The 17,238-nt window shown below is 42.4% G+C and overlaps 3 protein-coding genes across 3 annotated transcripts in view; 2 read left to right on the top strand and 1 right to left on the bottom strand.

Annotated features, from left to right (window-relative positions):
* Nucleotides 1-17,238, bottom strand: part of LOC142194239 (stromal interaction molecule 1-like) — a 308,297-nt gene that overhangs the window by 99,012 nt on the left and 192,047 nt on the right. The window lies entirely within an intron of this gene.
* Nucleotides 1,875-2,858, top strand: LOC142193523 (olfactory receptor 52K2-like). The gene has a single exon (XM_075262496.1). It carries the CDS (start codon nt 1,875-1,877, stop codon nt 2,856-2,858), a length of 984 nt encoding a protein of 327 aa, XP_075118597.1.
* On the top strand, nt 11,962-12,915 carry LOC142193522 (olfactory receptor 52K1-like). Its single transcript, XM_075262495.1, has one exon. It carries the CDS (start codon nt 11,962-11,964, stop codon nt 12,913-12,915), a length of 954 nt encoding a protein of 317 aa, XP_075118596.1.

The raw sequence follows: 17,238 nt of genomic DNA, 5'->3' as shown, positions 1-17,238 counted from the left end.
TGCAGCACAAAAACACCAGCACATCACTGCACGGACTGTACTGCTGCTCAGACAGACGGACTCCTATCTCTCTATCACTGCACGGACACACACAGACTGTACTGCAGCTCTAATAGACGGACAGACAGACAGACGGACTCCTATCTCTCTCTATCACTGCACGGACACACACAGACTGTACTGCAGCTCTAATAGATGGACAGACAGACAGACGGACTCCTATCTACTCTCTATCATTGCATGGACACATACAGACTGTACTGCTGCTACTCTAACAAACGGACAGACAGACAGACGGACTCCTATCTCTCTCTATCACTACACTGACATACACATCTCATACTGCTGCTCTAACAGACAGACAGACAAACTCCTATCTCTCTCTATCACTACACTGACACACACAGACTGTACTGCTCCTCTAACAGACAGACGAACGGACTCCTATCTCTCTCTATCACTACACAGATATACACAGCTTGTGCTGCTGCTCTAACAGACAGACAGACAGATGGACTCCTATCTCTCTCTATTACTGCACAGATATACACAGCCTGTACTGCTGCTCAAACAGTGTGACAGACAGACGGACTCCTATCTCTCTCTATCACTGCACAGATATACACAGCTTGTGCTGCTGCTCTAACAGACAGACAGACAGACAGATGGACTTCTATCTCTCTCTATCACTGCACAGATATACACAGCCTGTACTGCTGCTCAAACAGACGGACAGACAGACAGACGGACTCCTATCTCTCTATCACTGCACTGACACATACAGCCTGTACTGCTGCTCTAACAGACAAACAGACGGACTCCTATCTCTCTCTATCACTGCACTGATACACATCATGTACTACTGACTAGTCTAACAGTGTGACAGACAGACTGACGGACTCCTATCTCTCTCTATCACTGCACTGACATACACATCCCGTACTGCTGCTCCAACAGACAGACTGCCAGACTCCTATCTCTCTCTATCACTGCACTGACACATACAGACTGTACTGCTGCTCAAACAGACGGACAGACAGACAGACGGACTCCTATCTCTCTCTATCACTGCACAGATATACACAGCTTGTGCTGCTGCTCTAACAGACAGACAGACAGACAGATGGACTTCTATCTCTCTCTATCACTGCACAGATATACACAGCCTGTACTGCTGCTCAAACAGACGGACAGACAGACAGACGGACTCCTATCTCTCTCTATCTACAGTTACGTATTTATCTCCAGTCCTACGTCTAGTACTCGGTTCACACCAGCGTTCCCCATGTGAATCATTGTCTTCTTATAAGCAGTTAGATGCAGAATCCCGCGCACCCCATAGAATATAATGGAAAGTCCTCGCTGTAGTTTCTTCTTCGCCAATTTTAAGCGAAATCTGAGCCGGAATCCCCAAACGCTGCTGTGAACCTGGCAGAACACGATACTCCCTCACCAGGGGTGTGACTGTAGGCGCTGCAGAGGTCATAATGTCTACCAAGATCTGCAGTCTGAGGGGCCCAAAGACCTCTCTACAAATTGTATTTATAGATCCCACATGGTAAGTGGGTATTTTGGTAGAACTGGGCAGGGAGGTTGCTGCCGCCATCTTGGAGAACTAAGCTCAGATCTTCTGTGGATGTTGCTTGCTCCAATCCTTCTGTCTCTTCAGGTCACCCCAGACAGACTGGATGATGGCGAGATCAGGGCTCTATGGGGGCCGGATCATCCCTTCCAGGCTCCTCCTCCAAAGGGAAAAGGTCACACCAAACATTGATGGGATTTAGAGGTCTCCTGCAGTTGTTATCACTAGGCGGTGGTCACAGGCTATGGTGGGACCTCCATTAATATATATTTTGTTTAACTTCTCAGAAAGAATGGCTTCCTCATCTCTGAACCAGACCTCGTCCTTCTCTCACACTGAATTCATCCTCTTCCAGTTTCCAGGGGTCACAAAATTCAGGCCCCTCCTGGTTCTCCCATTCTTGACCATGTATACAGTGATATTGTTGGGAAACGCTACGGTCATGATGACCATTGTGCTGGAGAAAAGCCTTCACTTGCCCATGTACTTCCTCATCTGGTCTCTGCTGGCCGTCAATGTCCTCTACACCACGGCTATTACCCCCAAGATGATGCTGGCCCTGCTGGGACTCGACCGGATCTCCCTGTCTGGGTGTTTGACTCAAATGTTTGTTGTAAATTCGAGCATCATGGGCGAGTCTATAGTGGTCCTACTCATGGCCATAGACCGGTACTTGGCCATCACTCGGCCTTTACACTATCGGGACGTCATATCCAAGCACTTACTAGTCCACTCCGCCATGAACGGGCTGGTCCGTTACTGTTGTGCGGTGTTCCCTCTGGTCGTCTTGGCCTCCAGGCTCTACTACTGTAAATCCAATATCCTCTATCACTTCCATTGTGAGAACATGGTGCTGGTCAACCTTGGATGTGGAGATATCTCCAAGGTCCAGATAGGAGGCCTTCTGGTGAGGGTCCTGATCACCGTCTCGGACCTCACCATCGTTCTGCTTTCCTACATGAAAATTCTTCACGTAGTCATGAAGATAGTGGTGGGGCCGGCTCGGCACAAAGCCCTGCACACGTGCGCCACCCACCTGCTGGTCGTTGTGCTTATCTATTTCTCAGGACTACTCTCCACCATCTTGTATCTCCCAGGAGTTCCTACCTCCTACAATGGACAGAACATCTCCAGCGCCATTTACTTTCTGTTCCCGGCTACTGTCAATCCATTTATCTACGGTCTGAGGATGAAAAAGATTAAGACGAGTCTACTGAAACATTGGAGGAACACTAAGGAGAACATGGCCCTCAAGCACACCGCTCGCGGACAATAATGGATGTTTTAGCAAGTATTTATGTGCAGAGAATACAATAGATTCATCTCTGGTCTCCGATTATGTAATCCAAAAAACTGAAACCTCTCCCTGCACAATTACATCTGCAAATGTCGCAAAGCATGCCCACTACTCTCCCAAATAATTCAATAGGTGATGTCATCTGTTCACCTCCTCCCCCTTCCTACACTATGATCTCTGTACAGGTCACAGAGCATGCTCACAACAATATCCTATAGGCGATGGACAAAGCTCACCTCCACCCCCATAGTCTTATGTCTATGTCACAGAGCATGCTCACAATAGTTTTAAATATAAGTATATAACTGATGGTCACGGCTCCTTCTTCCCTTCCCCATCACAGAGCATGCTCACTAATCTATCCAATAGAAGTCTATGGCTGTTGAACAAAGCCCACCTCCTTGACTTTCCTGCATAAAAACCCCTGCACAAGTCACAGAGCATGCTCACTACACTCTCCTATATACAATAATATGGTCACAGTCACCTCCTTCTGTCCCTGCATAGTGATCTTTGCAGATGTCACAGAGCATGCTCACTACACTCTCCCATGGAAGTTAATAGAATATGGAACATTTCATCTACTTCCTGCATTGTGACCTCCCCGCATTACAGAGCATGCTCACTACACTCTCCCACAAGAAGTCAATAGAATATAGAATTGTTCAGATACTCCTTTTTCCCTGCAGATTGACCTCAGCACATTTACAGAGCATGCCCACAATGCTCTCCCAATGTTATTGCTATTAAGAGACCAGACCAGGAGCTCCGACCACATAAAATACAGGGGGGGGGGGGGACCTGTGGTCAGAAAATAAAAGTAGAAAAATGGGGTTTGTTATTGATCATGAGGGTCTGAGCCCTCTCTAATACATAAATAATTAATATGGACATAACATGATAAGTAACCTGCGCTAGGAGTCGCACCGGATCCAGGAGAGGTGAGTTAGTAACAGCGCTCACTACCGTATATACTCGAGTATAAGCCGAATTTTTCAGCACAGTTTTTGTGTGCATCCCCCCCCCCTCGGCTTATACTCGAGTCAATAACCCAGTTTTTTGTAGTACAATTAGGGGGTCGGCTTATACTCAGGTCGGCTTATACTTGAGTATATACGGTATGTTTCTTCACCTCTCGGGTCTCTCACCCCGGAGTATAATAATGGTGGCAGTTGTTGTGGTTCATGGGCCCGCTCCTACTCTCAGCCGCTTCTGCTCCCCATTACTGTGCCCTATAGCAGAAGGGGAAGCGGGATCGGCCATGAGCAGGACTGGGGATAGGTAGGGACATCTGCATCTCAGTACAGGAGGTGTGATGACATCTTAGCATCAACGCCTGTGAAAAGACGCAGACATCTAAGCCAGCCCAGGATAGGTCGCTCAGTATTGTGCTCAGAGCCGCCTGTCATGGGCTAGTTCAGGGTAAAAAAACAAAAAATTGTAAAATCGCTGCCTTGTCCTGAAAATAATCCTCAAGGGAAGGGGCAGACAGACTACCAAAACATACCGCCCCCCCTTCCACCAGCAACACCCAATACTGCACCCCAAACCCCGCCCACCTACCCATCCTCCCCATCATCAATCCAATCTATGGAGAGGGGATAAATACAAGGAAAAGATCTATGTCATTAACCCCTTTCCTGCCGATGGCATTTTTTTATTTTCGTTTTTGACTCCCCTCCTTCTAAACCCCATAATTTTTTTATTTCTCCGCTGCCAGAGCCATATGAGGTCTTAATCTTTGCAGGACAATTTTTTCTTCATGATGCCACCATTATTTATTCTATATAATGTACTGGGAAGCGGGAAAATAATTCAGAATGGGGGGATTTGAAGAAAAACTACATTTCTGCGACTTTCTACCGGGCTTCGGTTTTACGGCGTTCACTGTGCAACCAAAATGACCTGTCCCCTGTATTCTGTTTTTCGGTATGGTTCCGGGGATAACAAATGTATAAGGTTTTATTTACATTTTATCAGCTTGACAAAAATCCAAAACTGTGCTATTTTTTTTCTAAAAGTCGCCATATTCCGACATCCGTAACTTCTTTATACCTACGTGTACGGGGATGCATAGGGCGTATTTTTTTGCGGGGCCAGGTGTACTTCTCAGTTTTACCATTTTCGGGAAATGTTATTGCTTTGATCACTTTTTATTCAAATTTTTATCAGAATCAAAACAGTGAAAAAACGGCAGTTTGGGCCTTTTGATTATTTTTCCCGCTACGGCGTTTACCGAACAGGAAAAATATTTTTATAGATTTGTAGAGCGGGCGATTTCAGACGCGGGGATACCTAACATGTAGGGGTGTCATAGTATTCAACTACTTTTATATGTGTTCTAGGGAAAGGGGGGGTGATTTGAATTTTTAATACTTTTTCATTTTTTATATATATATATTTTTTTTTTTATTTTTTTTTTACATTTATTAGACCCCCTAGAGGGACTTCAACCCCAGGGGGTCTGATCACTAATGCGATGCATGACAATATATTGCAGAGAATCATCATTTCTTTTGCAAGATGCATAGAGTAGCCTGCAAAAGAATATCACTGCAGACCAGCCGGGGAACCTTTACAAGGCTCCCCGCTGTCATGCCGATGTGACGTCAGCCCTGGAGCATGCTCCAGACACCGGCGATCACCAACAAAATGGCGGCGCCCATACGCCACCAGTAAAATGGCGCCTCGGCCAGCTTTCACCGAGGCACCGGAGGGGTTAATGCTTCCGATCGGCCTGGGCACCAACTGGACGCATTAGTGCTGGGTGTCTATTGAGTGTCACCATAGTTAAACACCATGTCTTGGACTGGTTTAGGTCAGTCGAAATGCCGCCCATCCTGACAGTGCCTCCTGAGGCAGCTGCCTCACCTTGTCTCATTAGAGGTGCAGCACTGCTATTACTAAACTATTACTACACTATTAATATGCTAATACTACACTAATTCTACACTATTAGTTCATGGGAAGAATATGCAAATCTGTCTTCCATGATGTAATAGGACGACAGTGCCTCAGTATGTGCACGCCAATAGAGGGCGCCAGCTGAGGATGTGCAAGTCTGTCTTCCATGATGTAATTAGGAAGACAGAACCTCAGCCATGCACCCCTATAGGGGGTGCCCCCTTTAACATCATGCCTGACCTTCCAGAGGCCTTGTGTTCGCAATGATGCTGGGATATTACCAGGTTCAGTATCTCAACTGAGGACGGCCATTTCGATGTGTTTGCATCTCTTCAGCCCGGTGTAGAGAGTACTGACCTGGTAGAGGTGAGAGGCTATAGACAGGCTCGGGGGGATATCGTCACTCCATAGGGAGAGACCACCATATAGGTGTGTGGAGACTTATTAAGCCTTTAGCACTCCACTTCGCAAGGGATCATGAGAAGAATATGCAAATCTGTCTTCCATGATGTAATTAGGAGGACAGTGCTCTCCCTATGGAGTGACGATACACTATTAGTACACTATTACTATGCTAATACTACACTAATACTACACTATTAATACAGTATTACTCCACTATTAGTTTACGCTGTTCCAGCTGCCACCGAAGGGTTACAAACAACTCACTTTCCTACCTTTGATTTACTAAGGATAGACACATTGTATCAGATTTGAGACACATGGGTTCCCCACACACATGACTCTGCTGCCTCCTCTACTAAACCTAAAAGGCTTGCAAGCATTACTACCTCTCACCCCCAAATCCACCTATGTCTACGTAAACACTGGTCCCTTTTACCTAGGACTTTTCGCAATGTGATTGAATTTCAGTCCCTTCACTTGTAATTCTCAGCGTATCATTGTGAGGGCAGATATTGGCTCCCTGAAACTTTAAGTTCTATAATAACAGTCTCGAGTCTGTCAGGCCGGGGTAGGTATGTAAAAGTTAAAAAAAAAAAAAAAAAAACGCCAATAGTCACCCATGCTGGGCTCCCCTGAGGTGTTCAGTCTTCTTCCCTTTGGTATTGTCCTATGCTTTTTTTTATCCTATCTAACTTCCTTTTTGTTACACAACAGGCTGTAACCCTCTCACTGAGCTGTTACTAAGGAAAGTCTGTACACAGTTACACTGTAAATATGCAGAGCTGAAGCATTGAGTCAGAGATATGGCAATTTGTAGTGACCATCCCCCACCTTGGCTCTACATAGAGTCACCCTGGCAGTGCCTAGTTACAGCCTTATAAAGGGAGTCTGTTTTCTAATAAAAGGAAGTTAGATAGGTTAATAAAGTATTCTACATAAATGTTCACACACAACCCCCGATACAATAGCAAAACTATTTTAAAAAAGTAAATACAATGGGAGTTATGCTTTAAGACCAGTTTTTGCTGAACCATTTAGGCAGATGTGGAACAGTCAGAGTTAGGTTGTGACGACAAGGCCAAAAATGAAGAGGAATTTGAGATAGACACCCGCTCTGGATTCCTCTTCATATTCTAAGCTGGAATACTCAGTGCATGGCTACTCTGTTACAACTTTCCACCCGTGACCAGGCCCAACTGAATGAGCCCGATGAGCCCGGAGTCTCAGGCCACAGACTCTGCGGCGCCATCAGCAAGATCAAGAGGGTCACTTATTCTATCAGGGTCTTGGGCCTTGAGCAGAGCAGACTGGGCATGCCCACAGGCCACGAGAAAATGGCCGCTTGCAGAGTATTGTAAGTGGCTATTTTCTCGTGTCCTGTGGACATGCGCAGGCTGCTCTGCCCAAGGCCTAGAAGTTACAAGTCACCGCCGGAAGAAGAGGCTGAAGATGACGCTGCTGAAGAAGAGGAGGCGGCGCTGGAGAGAGTTCTCTCGCAGTATTGGGACTGCACTCAGTGCTGTCTGAGCGCTGAGACCCACCCCCAGTGCTGTGAAAGAACTCATTTACATACTGACAAGAACCGGGATTGTAGGCGAATGGCGGCGTGGAGAAGACAACGAAAGGTAGGAGACGAATAGCCTTTCTTAAGGCTATTCCGACTTGATACCTACAAAAAATTGTGTCTGACTGATAGGATCCCTTTAAGGATGAGGCCCCAGGTTGCGACAATGCAGTGTTTTTTGTTGCAGATTTTGCTGTTTTTATGAGCCAAAGTCAGGAGTGGATTAAAAATTAACGGGCAATACAAAGGAAGTGGATAAACGTTCCCCATCTGTTAGATCCACTCCTGACCTTGGCCCCAAAACAGCAGCACAATCTGCAAGAAAAACCGCTGCATTGCTGCAACGCATGAACTCAGCCTAAAATGTATGTCAGCCTTACTGAACGTCCATATGGTGGGACGATTAAAGGGTTACCCTACCTAGAAAATATACAATGAGGACCGGAGCAGACATATAGTGTAGGGACCATGACTGGGGCGATAGGAAGCTATAAGGGCGGGATCACCGTATAGATCTATTATATTATATACAGAGAATTTACATCGCTTTGTGATCAGCTCTGATGGGGGGGGGGGGGGGCGAATATTATCATCTGATCCTCTGTTATATACTACAGAATAGAGACCTCATAGAAGAGACATAAAATATCTGCAGACAAACCTGAGGAATAAAACTCCAGTGTCAGTGATCAGACCGCTGCAATAACCTCTCCCCCACCTACACACTGCGTACTGTGTTACAGCCGAGGGAGGCGACGCTGGAGACCGGCGATACATTTCATAAGGTCAGAGAGAGATTCCCTCTGCTCATTACTATACGTCTAATGAGATCATAGGGGTATAGGATCATAGGATACATATATACAGGTGTGAGGAGGGAGGTGGATGTGAGACTGCAGCACAAGAGAGGTGAGAGAATATATCAGATCATACATTGTGCATGGAAAGACGTATAGCTGGTAAATTATAGTATAGAAGATACCCAGGTTATACCAGCTGTACATATATAATTATATACAGTATATACCCAGGTTATATCAGCTGTACATATATAATTATATACAGTATATACCCAGGTTATACCAGCTGTGCATATATAATTATATACAGTATATACCCAGGTTATACCGGCTGTACATATATAATTATATACAGTATATACCCAGGTTATACCGGCTGTACATATAGAATTATATACAGTGTATACCCAGGTTATACCGGCTGTACATATAGAATTATATACAGTATATACCCAGGTTATACCGGCTGTACATATATAATTATATACAGTATATACCCAGGTTATACCGGCTGTACATATAGAATTATACACAGTATGTACCCAGGTTATACCGGCTGTACATATATAATTATATACAGTATATACCCAGGTTATACCGGCTGTACATATATAATTATATACAGTATATACCCAGGTTATACCGGCTGTACATATATAATTATATACAGTGTATACCCAGGTTATACCGGCTGTACATATAGAATTATATACAGTATATACCCAGGTTATACCGGCTGTACATATATAATTATATACAGTATATACCCAGGTTATACCGGCTGTACATATAGAATTATACACAGTATGTACCCAGGTTATACCGGCTGTACATATATAATTATATACAGTATATACCCAGGTTATACCGGCTGTACATATATAATTATATACAGTATATACCCAGGTTATACCGGCTGTACATATATAATTATATACACTATATACCCAGGTTATACCAGCTATACATATATAATTATATACAGTATATACCCAGGTTATACCGGCTGTACATATATAATTATATACAGTATATACCCAGGTTATACCGGCTGTACATATATAATTATATACAGTATATACCCAGGTTATACCGGCTGTACATATATAATTATATACAGTATATACCCAGGCTATACCGGCTGTACATATAGAATTATATACAGTATATACCCAGGTTATACCGGCTGTACATATATAATTATATACAGTATATACCCAGGTTACACCAGCTGTACATATATAATTATATACAGTATATACCCAGGTTATACTGGCTGTACAGATATAATTATATACAGTATATACCCAGGTTATACCAGCTGTACATATATAATTATATACAGTATATACCCAGGCTATACCGGTTGTACATATATAATTATACACAGTATATACCCAGGTTATACCGGCTGTACATATAGAATTATATACAGTATATACCCAGGTTATACCGGCTGTACATATAGAATTATATACAGTATATACCCAGGTTATACCGGCTGTACATATATAATTATATACAGTATATACCCAGGTTATACCGGCTGTACATATAGAATTATATACAGTATATACCCAGGTTATACCAGCTGTACATATATAATTATATACAGTATATACCCAGGCTATACCGGCTGTACATATAGAATTATATACAGTATATACCCAGGTTATACCAGCTGTACATATATAATTATATACAGTATATACCCAGGTTATACCGGCTGTACATATATAATTATATACAGTATATACCCAGGTTATACCGGCTGTACAGATATAATTATATACAGTATATACCCAGGTTATACCGTCTGTACATATATAATTATATACAGTATATACCCAGGTTATACCGGCTGTACATATATATTATATACAGTATATACCCAGGTTATACCGGCTGTACATATATAATTATATACAGTATATACCCAGGTTATACCGGCTGCACATATATATTATATACAGTATATACCCAGGTTATACCGGCTGTACATATATAATTATATACAGTATATACCCAGGTTATACCGGCTGTACATATATAATTATATACAGTATATACCCAGGTTATACCGGCTGTACAGATATAATTATATACAGTATATACCCAGGTTATACCGTCTGTACATATATAATTATATACAGTATATACCCAGGTTATACCGGCTGTACATATATATTATATACAGTATATACCCAGGTTATACCGGCTGTACATATAGAATTATATACAGTATATACCCAGGCTATACCGGCTGTACATATAGAATTATATACAGTATATACCCAGGTTATACCGGCTGTACATATAGAATTATATACAGTATATACCCAGGTTATACCGGCTGTACATATATATTATATACAGTATATACCCAGGTTATACCGGCTGCACATATATATTATATACAGTATATACCCAGGTTATACCGGCTGTACATATATAATTATATACAGTATATACCCAGGTTATACCGGCTGCACATATATATTATATACAGTATATACCCAGGTTATACCGGCTGTACATATATAATTATATACAGTATATACCCAGGTTATACCGGCTGTACATATATAATTATATACAGTATATACCCAGGTTATACCGGCTGTACAGATATAATTATATACAGTATATACCCAGGTTATACCGTCTGTACATATATAATTATATACAGTATATACCCAGGTTATACCGGCTGTACATATATATTATATACAGTATATACCCAGGTTATACCGGCTGTACATATAGAATTATATACAGTATATACCCAGGCTATACCGGCTGTACATATAGAATTATATACAGTATATACCCAGGTTATACCGGCTGTACATATAGAATTATATACAGTATATACCCAGGTTATACCGGCTGTACATATATATTATATACAGTATATACCCAGGTTATACCGGCTGCACATATATATTATATACAGTATATACCCAGGTTATACCGGCTGTACATATATAATTATATACAGTATATACCCAGGTTATACCGGCTGTACAGATATAATTATATACAGTATATACCCAGGTTATACCGTCTGTACATATATAATTATATACAGTATATACCCAGGTTATACCGGCTGTACATATATATTATATACAGTATATACCCAGGTTATACCGGCTGTACATATAGAATTATATACAGTATATACCCAGGCTATACCGGCTGTACATATAGAATTATATACAGTATATACCCAGGTTATACCGGTTGTACATATATAATTATATACAGTATATACCCAGGTTATACCGGCTGTACATATATTATTATATACAGCATATACCCAGGTTATACCGGCATGGTCCATATCCCTCCTAGTTACTAATATCCTGATCTTTACATTCTCAGGTGCGGGGCGGTGGACGATGAGATGGAAGTGTCCAGTCTCGGTCACAACGTTTCTATTTCATATAAAGAATTCCTCCTCCTTCCGTTTCCTGGGATCACTCTCTACCGCCAGATCCTTTTTGTCCCATTTTTCACCACCTACATGCTAATCACGGTCCTTAATTTCCTGATTTCGTACACCATCTGGAGGGAGAAGAACCTTCACACCCCCATGTATGTCCTTATCGGTCTTCTCCTCATCATGAACATCCTCAGTACTAACACGGTCGTTCCTGCGATGTTACTGAGCTTCTTGGGGCAGAACCGTATTCCTCTGTCCAGCTGCCTGACCCAAATGTTCTTCGTCTACTCTGCCCTCATCCTTAAGTCCACAGTCTTCGTGTTGATGGCCTTTGACCGGTTTGTGGCCGTCTGTCACCCCCTGAGATACCACAATATTATCAATAGAAACTCTTTGCTCCAGTTATGGATGGTCGGAATTGTTCGGAATAGTGTCCTTATGTCTGTTGTTGTATTCCTAGCCTCAAGAGTCCAATACTGTAAGTCCAACCGGATCCTGAACTTTGTCTGTGAGTATGTGGTGCTCCTCAGCTTGGCTTGTGGAGACGTCTCGAGAGCTCAGCTGCTTGGTCTACTGGTGCGGGTTGGGGTTATCGTCTCAGATGTCAGCATACTCCTGATCTGTTACCTGAAGGTTCTTCATACGGCCCTGAAGGTCACAGGGGGCACCAAGCGAGGTAAAGCCCTGCGTACATGTGGGGCACATCTACTCGTAGCATTAACAGTCTACTTGTGTTGCCTTCTGTCCTTCATCTTGTCCAAGGTTGAAGAATTAAATTCTCCTGACACTCAGAACCTTTCGAGTGTCATCTACTTCTTGTTGCCCGCTGTTATGGACCCCATTATCTACGGTATAGCGGCGAATGAAATCAGAGATTGTTTGGTGATGCCCTGGAGAAAGAAAGTGAAGGGATAACAAATGTTGGGGTCTCAGGTTGTCCAAAGATGATGTTTGTTGACCAGTAATGACCATGAGTTTATCTTTGGCCACCATGACTCGATTGAGCCTCTCTCCAGTTTCTTATCCAATAGAGGTGTGCCAGGACTATTGTTACAACTTCTCCACCAATCATGTTATGCTAATTATGTAAGTACATCCTCTTCCTGCCTCTGCAATATGTTATTTACTGCTTCATTGTCCTCATTAAAGCAGATCCACCATTTCCACCACCGCTGAGTGTATTTTGTGTGTATTCCTAGCATATGCTACTGTAATGTCCCAGTGCTGCTCGTCCAACTCCCTTTAATAGTCCTTGCAGACCGAGATGGTATGGACATTTGCATATAAGGTAAAGCTTTTCCTCCCCCTTCATTCCTTCATTCTATATTACCAGAGCCAGCACACAGGGGGTCTATTTATGCGCGATCTTGCGGATGTTTTTGTGAACTACACCTGCCTATACTTTGCCATTGTAATTTGAGTTGTCAGTGTGAAGGTGTGTCCAGTACAAGCAGGTGACCTTCAGGACAGCCCCCTCTAAGGGGGTTGGGAACGTGTGCTTTGGTCCTTTGTGTAAAAACAGCTAGCAGACAGAGCACATGGAGAGCTGAAAAATTGCAGTCAACCATCAGGGCTCAACAAGCAGAGATGTCTTTTCCTCTGTACTCAAGATTCTCCTCAGAGAGTGTTTTCCTCTGAAGCTCCAAGCCTACAAGCACTAAAGTTTACGGACCTGTTTTATCCATACATCTGGGATGTCTACACGTATCTCTCTATTCAAGTAAGTCTTTGGGACAAATCTATATTTAAGAAGCCCATAGCTAGTCTGGCAGAAATTGAGGGTCCCCCGCTGCTGAATTGTATTTCCTCTTCTACATACGTGTACCCAGTTGTTGAGAACTAACCCTCCTGGATACAGGCCATCTTTACAAGTATATACAAGTTTACTACCAAACAACTACTGATTAATCTATCCAAAGCATTCTGCCTCCGCCATCTGCTAACTGGACACTACCTACAAAGACCGCTGTATTGTACATGAAAAATCCCTCCATATGTACATTTGTATTACTTTGTCCTGCTAGTAAAAGAGCGACGATTACCCCCGAAGCCTGGTTGTCTGTTGTCATTGTCGGATATCAGAGTGGGGGTGGGTAGTCGGGACATCAAAAAGGAAATTTTGTGCACTTTTGGGACCCAGGGACCCCCTGAAAGTCGGCCACATCTGACATATTACCCGTGATACCAGCCCTGGCCCTCCTGAGTGTTAACACTACCATGGTGTTAATAATTTGGACTTCAATATGGTGATAGTTAGAACGGACGCGCTCAAAGAATATGGTGCCCAACGTGGGGCCAGAGGTCAATCACTACACATCCGGAAAAAATACACGGAAAGGACACGGAAAAGTTGGAAAATGGTTCAAAAGCAGCAGCTGCGGTAAGAAGCCTTATTCTTACAATTTCCACTTTCCACTCCTCCTTCTCCTAGGTGGCCTCTCTGGATACCGGGTGAGTTGTAAGGAATAGAGATCAGCGAGTAGTGAAATATTCAAAAATTCGAAATTAGATTCAAGTAGTCCTCAATATTCGACTATTCGATTGAATATCAAATCTTATAGTCTATGGGGGAAAAATGCTAATTTCAGGGAAAACAAAATTCGACCAATTGGAGTCACCAAGTCCACTATGACACCCCAGGAAATGATGTCAACACCTCCGGAATGCAACTGGGACAGCAGGGGGCGCATGTCTGGGGGCATCTAACACACCAAAGACCCTCTATTACCCCAACATCACAGCCTAACAACTACACACTATACACACTCCAAATTCAATAGAACCTCTATGGAAAATGGAAACATACCTGGAAACCTTATTTCCTTCACAATTGTATGGACAGAAACACAAATTTTTTGTTTGTTTGTTTCAATGGTTTTTATTGAGAATTTTCAAACACGAACAGTATACGAATAGTAATATAAACATACATACATATGTCAAAGTAGCTACAGCATGAAATTAGCAGCACAAGATGAACAGCAGACATATGTAAAAGGAACAAAGGTAAACAGAAAAGAGAAACAGTACAAGTCAAGCAGAACAATCATCAATTTTGTCCCAAAATTTCAGGGACAGTAGCACACATCATAGAATCTATGGCCAGGGAGTGTCTCAAGGTCATATGACATATTTAGATCTGGACCACGGTTCCCAAATTTGTGAAAAAGAGTGATAAGAATGATTTCCTAATGCAATTATTCTCTCATATCTAAATGTGGTATTTACCATATCGATTAAGGCCGTCAGGTTTGGGATTAAGTTTGACTTCCATTTCTGAAATATCAGAATTTGTGCCATCGTTAAGATTTTACAGAAGAGGCGTTTATATGGTTTGATAGCAATAGGTATACAGTCCTATGAAAAAGTTTGGGCACCCCTATTAATCTTAATCATTTTTAGTTCTAAATATTTTGGTATTTGCAGCAGCCATTTCAGTTTGATATATCTAATAACTGATGGACACAGTAATATTTCAGGATTGAAATGAGGTTTATTGTACTAACAGAAAATGTGCAATATGCATTAAACCAAAATTTGACCGGTGCAAAAGTATGGGCACCTCAACAGAAAAGTGACATTAATATTTAGTAGATCCTCCTTTTGCAAAGATAACAGCCTCTAGTCGCTTCCTGTAGCTTTTAATCAGTTCCTGGATCCTGGATAAAGGTATTTTGGACAAACAATTCAAGTTCAGTTAAGTTAGATGGTCGCCGAGCATGGACAGCCCGCTTCAAATCATCCCACAGATGTTCAATGATATTCAGGTCTGGGGACTGGGATGGTCATTCCAGAACATTGTAATTGTTCCTCTGCATGAATGCCTGAGGATTTGGAGCGGTGTTTTGGATCATTGTCTTGCTGAAATATCCATCCCCGGCGTAACTTCAACTTCGTCACTGATTCTTGAACATTATTCTCAAGAATCTGCTGATACTGAGTGGAATCCATGCGACCCTCAACTTTAACAAGATTCCCGGTGCCGGCATTGGCCACACAGCCCCAAAGCATGATGGAACCTCCACCAAATTTTACAGTGGGTAGCATGTGTTTTTCTTGGAATGCTGTTTCTTTTTGGACGCCATGCATAACGCCTTTTTTTTTTATAACCAAACAACTCAATTTTTGTTTCCAAAATGAAGCTGCCTTGTCCAAATGTGCTTTTTCATACCTCAGGCAACTCTATTTGTGGCGTACGTGCAGAAACGGCTTCTTTCTCATCACTCTCCCATACAGCTTCTATTTGTGCAAAGTGCGCTGTATAGTTGACCGATGCACAGTGACACCATCTGCAGCAAGATGATGCTGCAGCTCTTTGGAGGTGGTCTGTGGATTGTCCTTGACTGTTCTCACCATTCTTCTTCTCTGCCTTTCTGATATTTTTCTTGGCCTGCCACTTCTGGGCTTAACAAGAACTGTCCCTGTGCTCTTCCATTTCCTTACTATGTTCCTCACAGTGGAAACTGACAGGTTAAATCTCTGAGACAACGTTTTGTATCCTTCCCCTGAACAACTATGTTGAACAATCTTTGTTTTCAGATCATTTGAGAGTTGTTTTGAGTAGCCCATGATGCCACTCTTCAGAGGAGATTCAAATAGGAGATCAACTTGCAATTGGCCACCTTAAATATCTTTTCTTATGATTGGATACATCTGGCTATGAAGTTCAAAGCTCACTGGGGTTACAAAACCAATTTTGTGCTTCAGTAAGTCAGTAAAAAGTAGTTAGGGGAATTCAAATCAATAAAATGATAAGGGTGCCCATACTTTTGCACCGGTCAAATTTTGTTTTATTGCATATTGCACATTTTCTGTTAGTACAATAAACCTCATTTCAATCCTGAAATATTACTGTGTCCATCAGTTATTAGATATATCAAACTGAAATGGCTGTTGCAAACACCAAAATATTTAGAACAAAAAATGATTAAGATTAATAGGGGTGCCCAAACTTTTTCATAGGACTGTATTCAGTAATAACACCCCTAGAGATGGTGTTGGGGACAGTCTGCAATGGAACAGATCAGAAAGCAGTGTGAACACTGCGCCCCAATAGGGGGCAATGAGTGGGCATTGCCAAATCATATGAAAGAAAGTCCCCACATCCCCGCATGTTCTCCAGCATGACCCAGATGTTAAAGGGTACATTTTTTGTAGGGTCGATGGAGAATAATACCAACGTAGGCGTATTTTAATTGCAGTTTCAATATGTGAGCTGCACGTAAGGGAAGAGTGTAT

The sequence above is a fragment of the Leptodactylus fuscus genome, chromosome 2, assembly GCF_031893055.1.
Source record: "Leptodactylus fuscus isolate aLepFus1 chromosome 2, aLepFus1.hap2, whole genome shotgun sequence".
Classification (NCBI taxonomy): domain Eukaryota; kingdom Metazoa; phylum Chordata; class Amphibia; order Anura; family Leptodactylidae; genus Leptodactylus; species Leptodactylus fuscus.
Note: the sequence above shows the minus strand (reverse complement) of the source record. Positions and strands in the feature narration are given on the sequence as shown.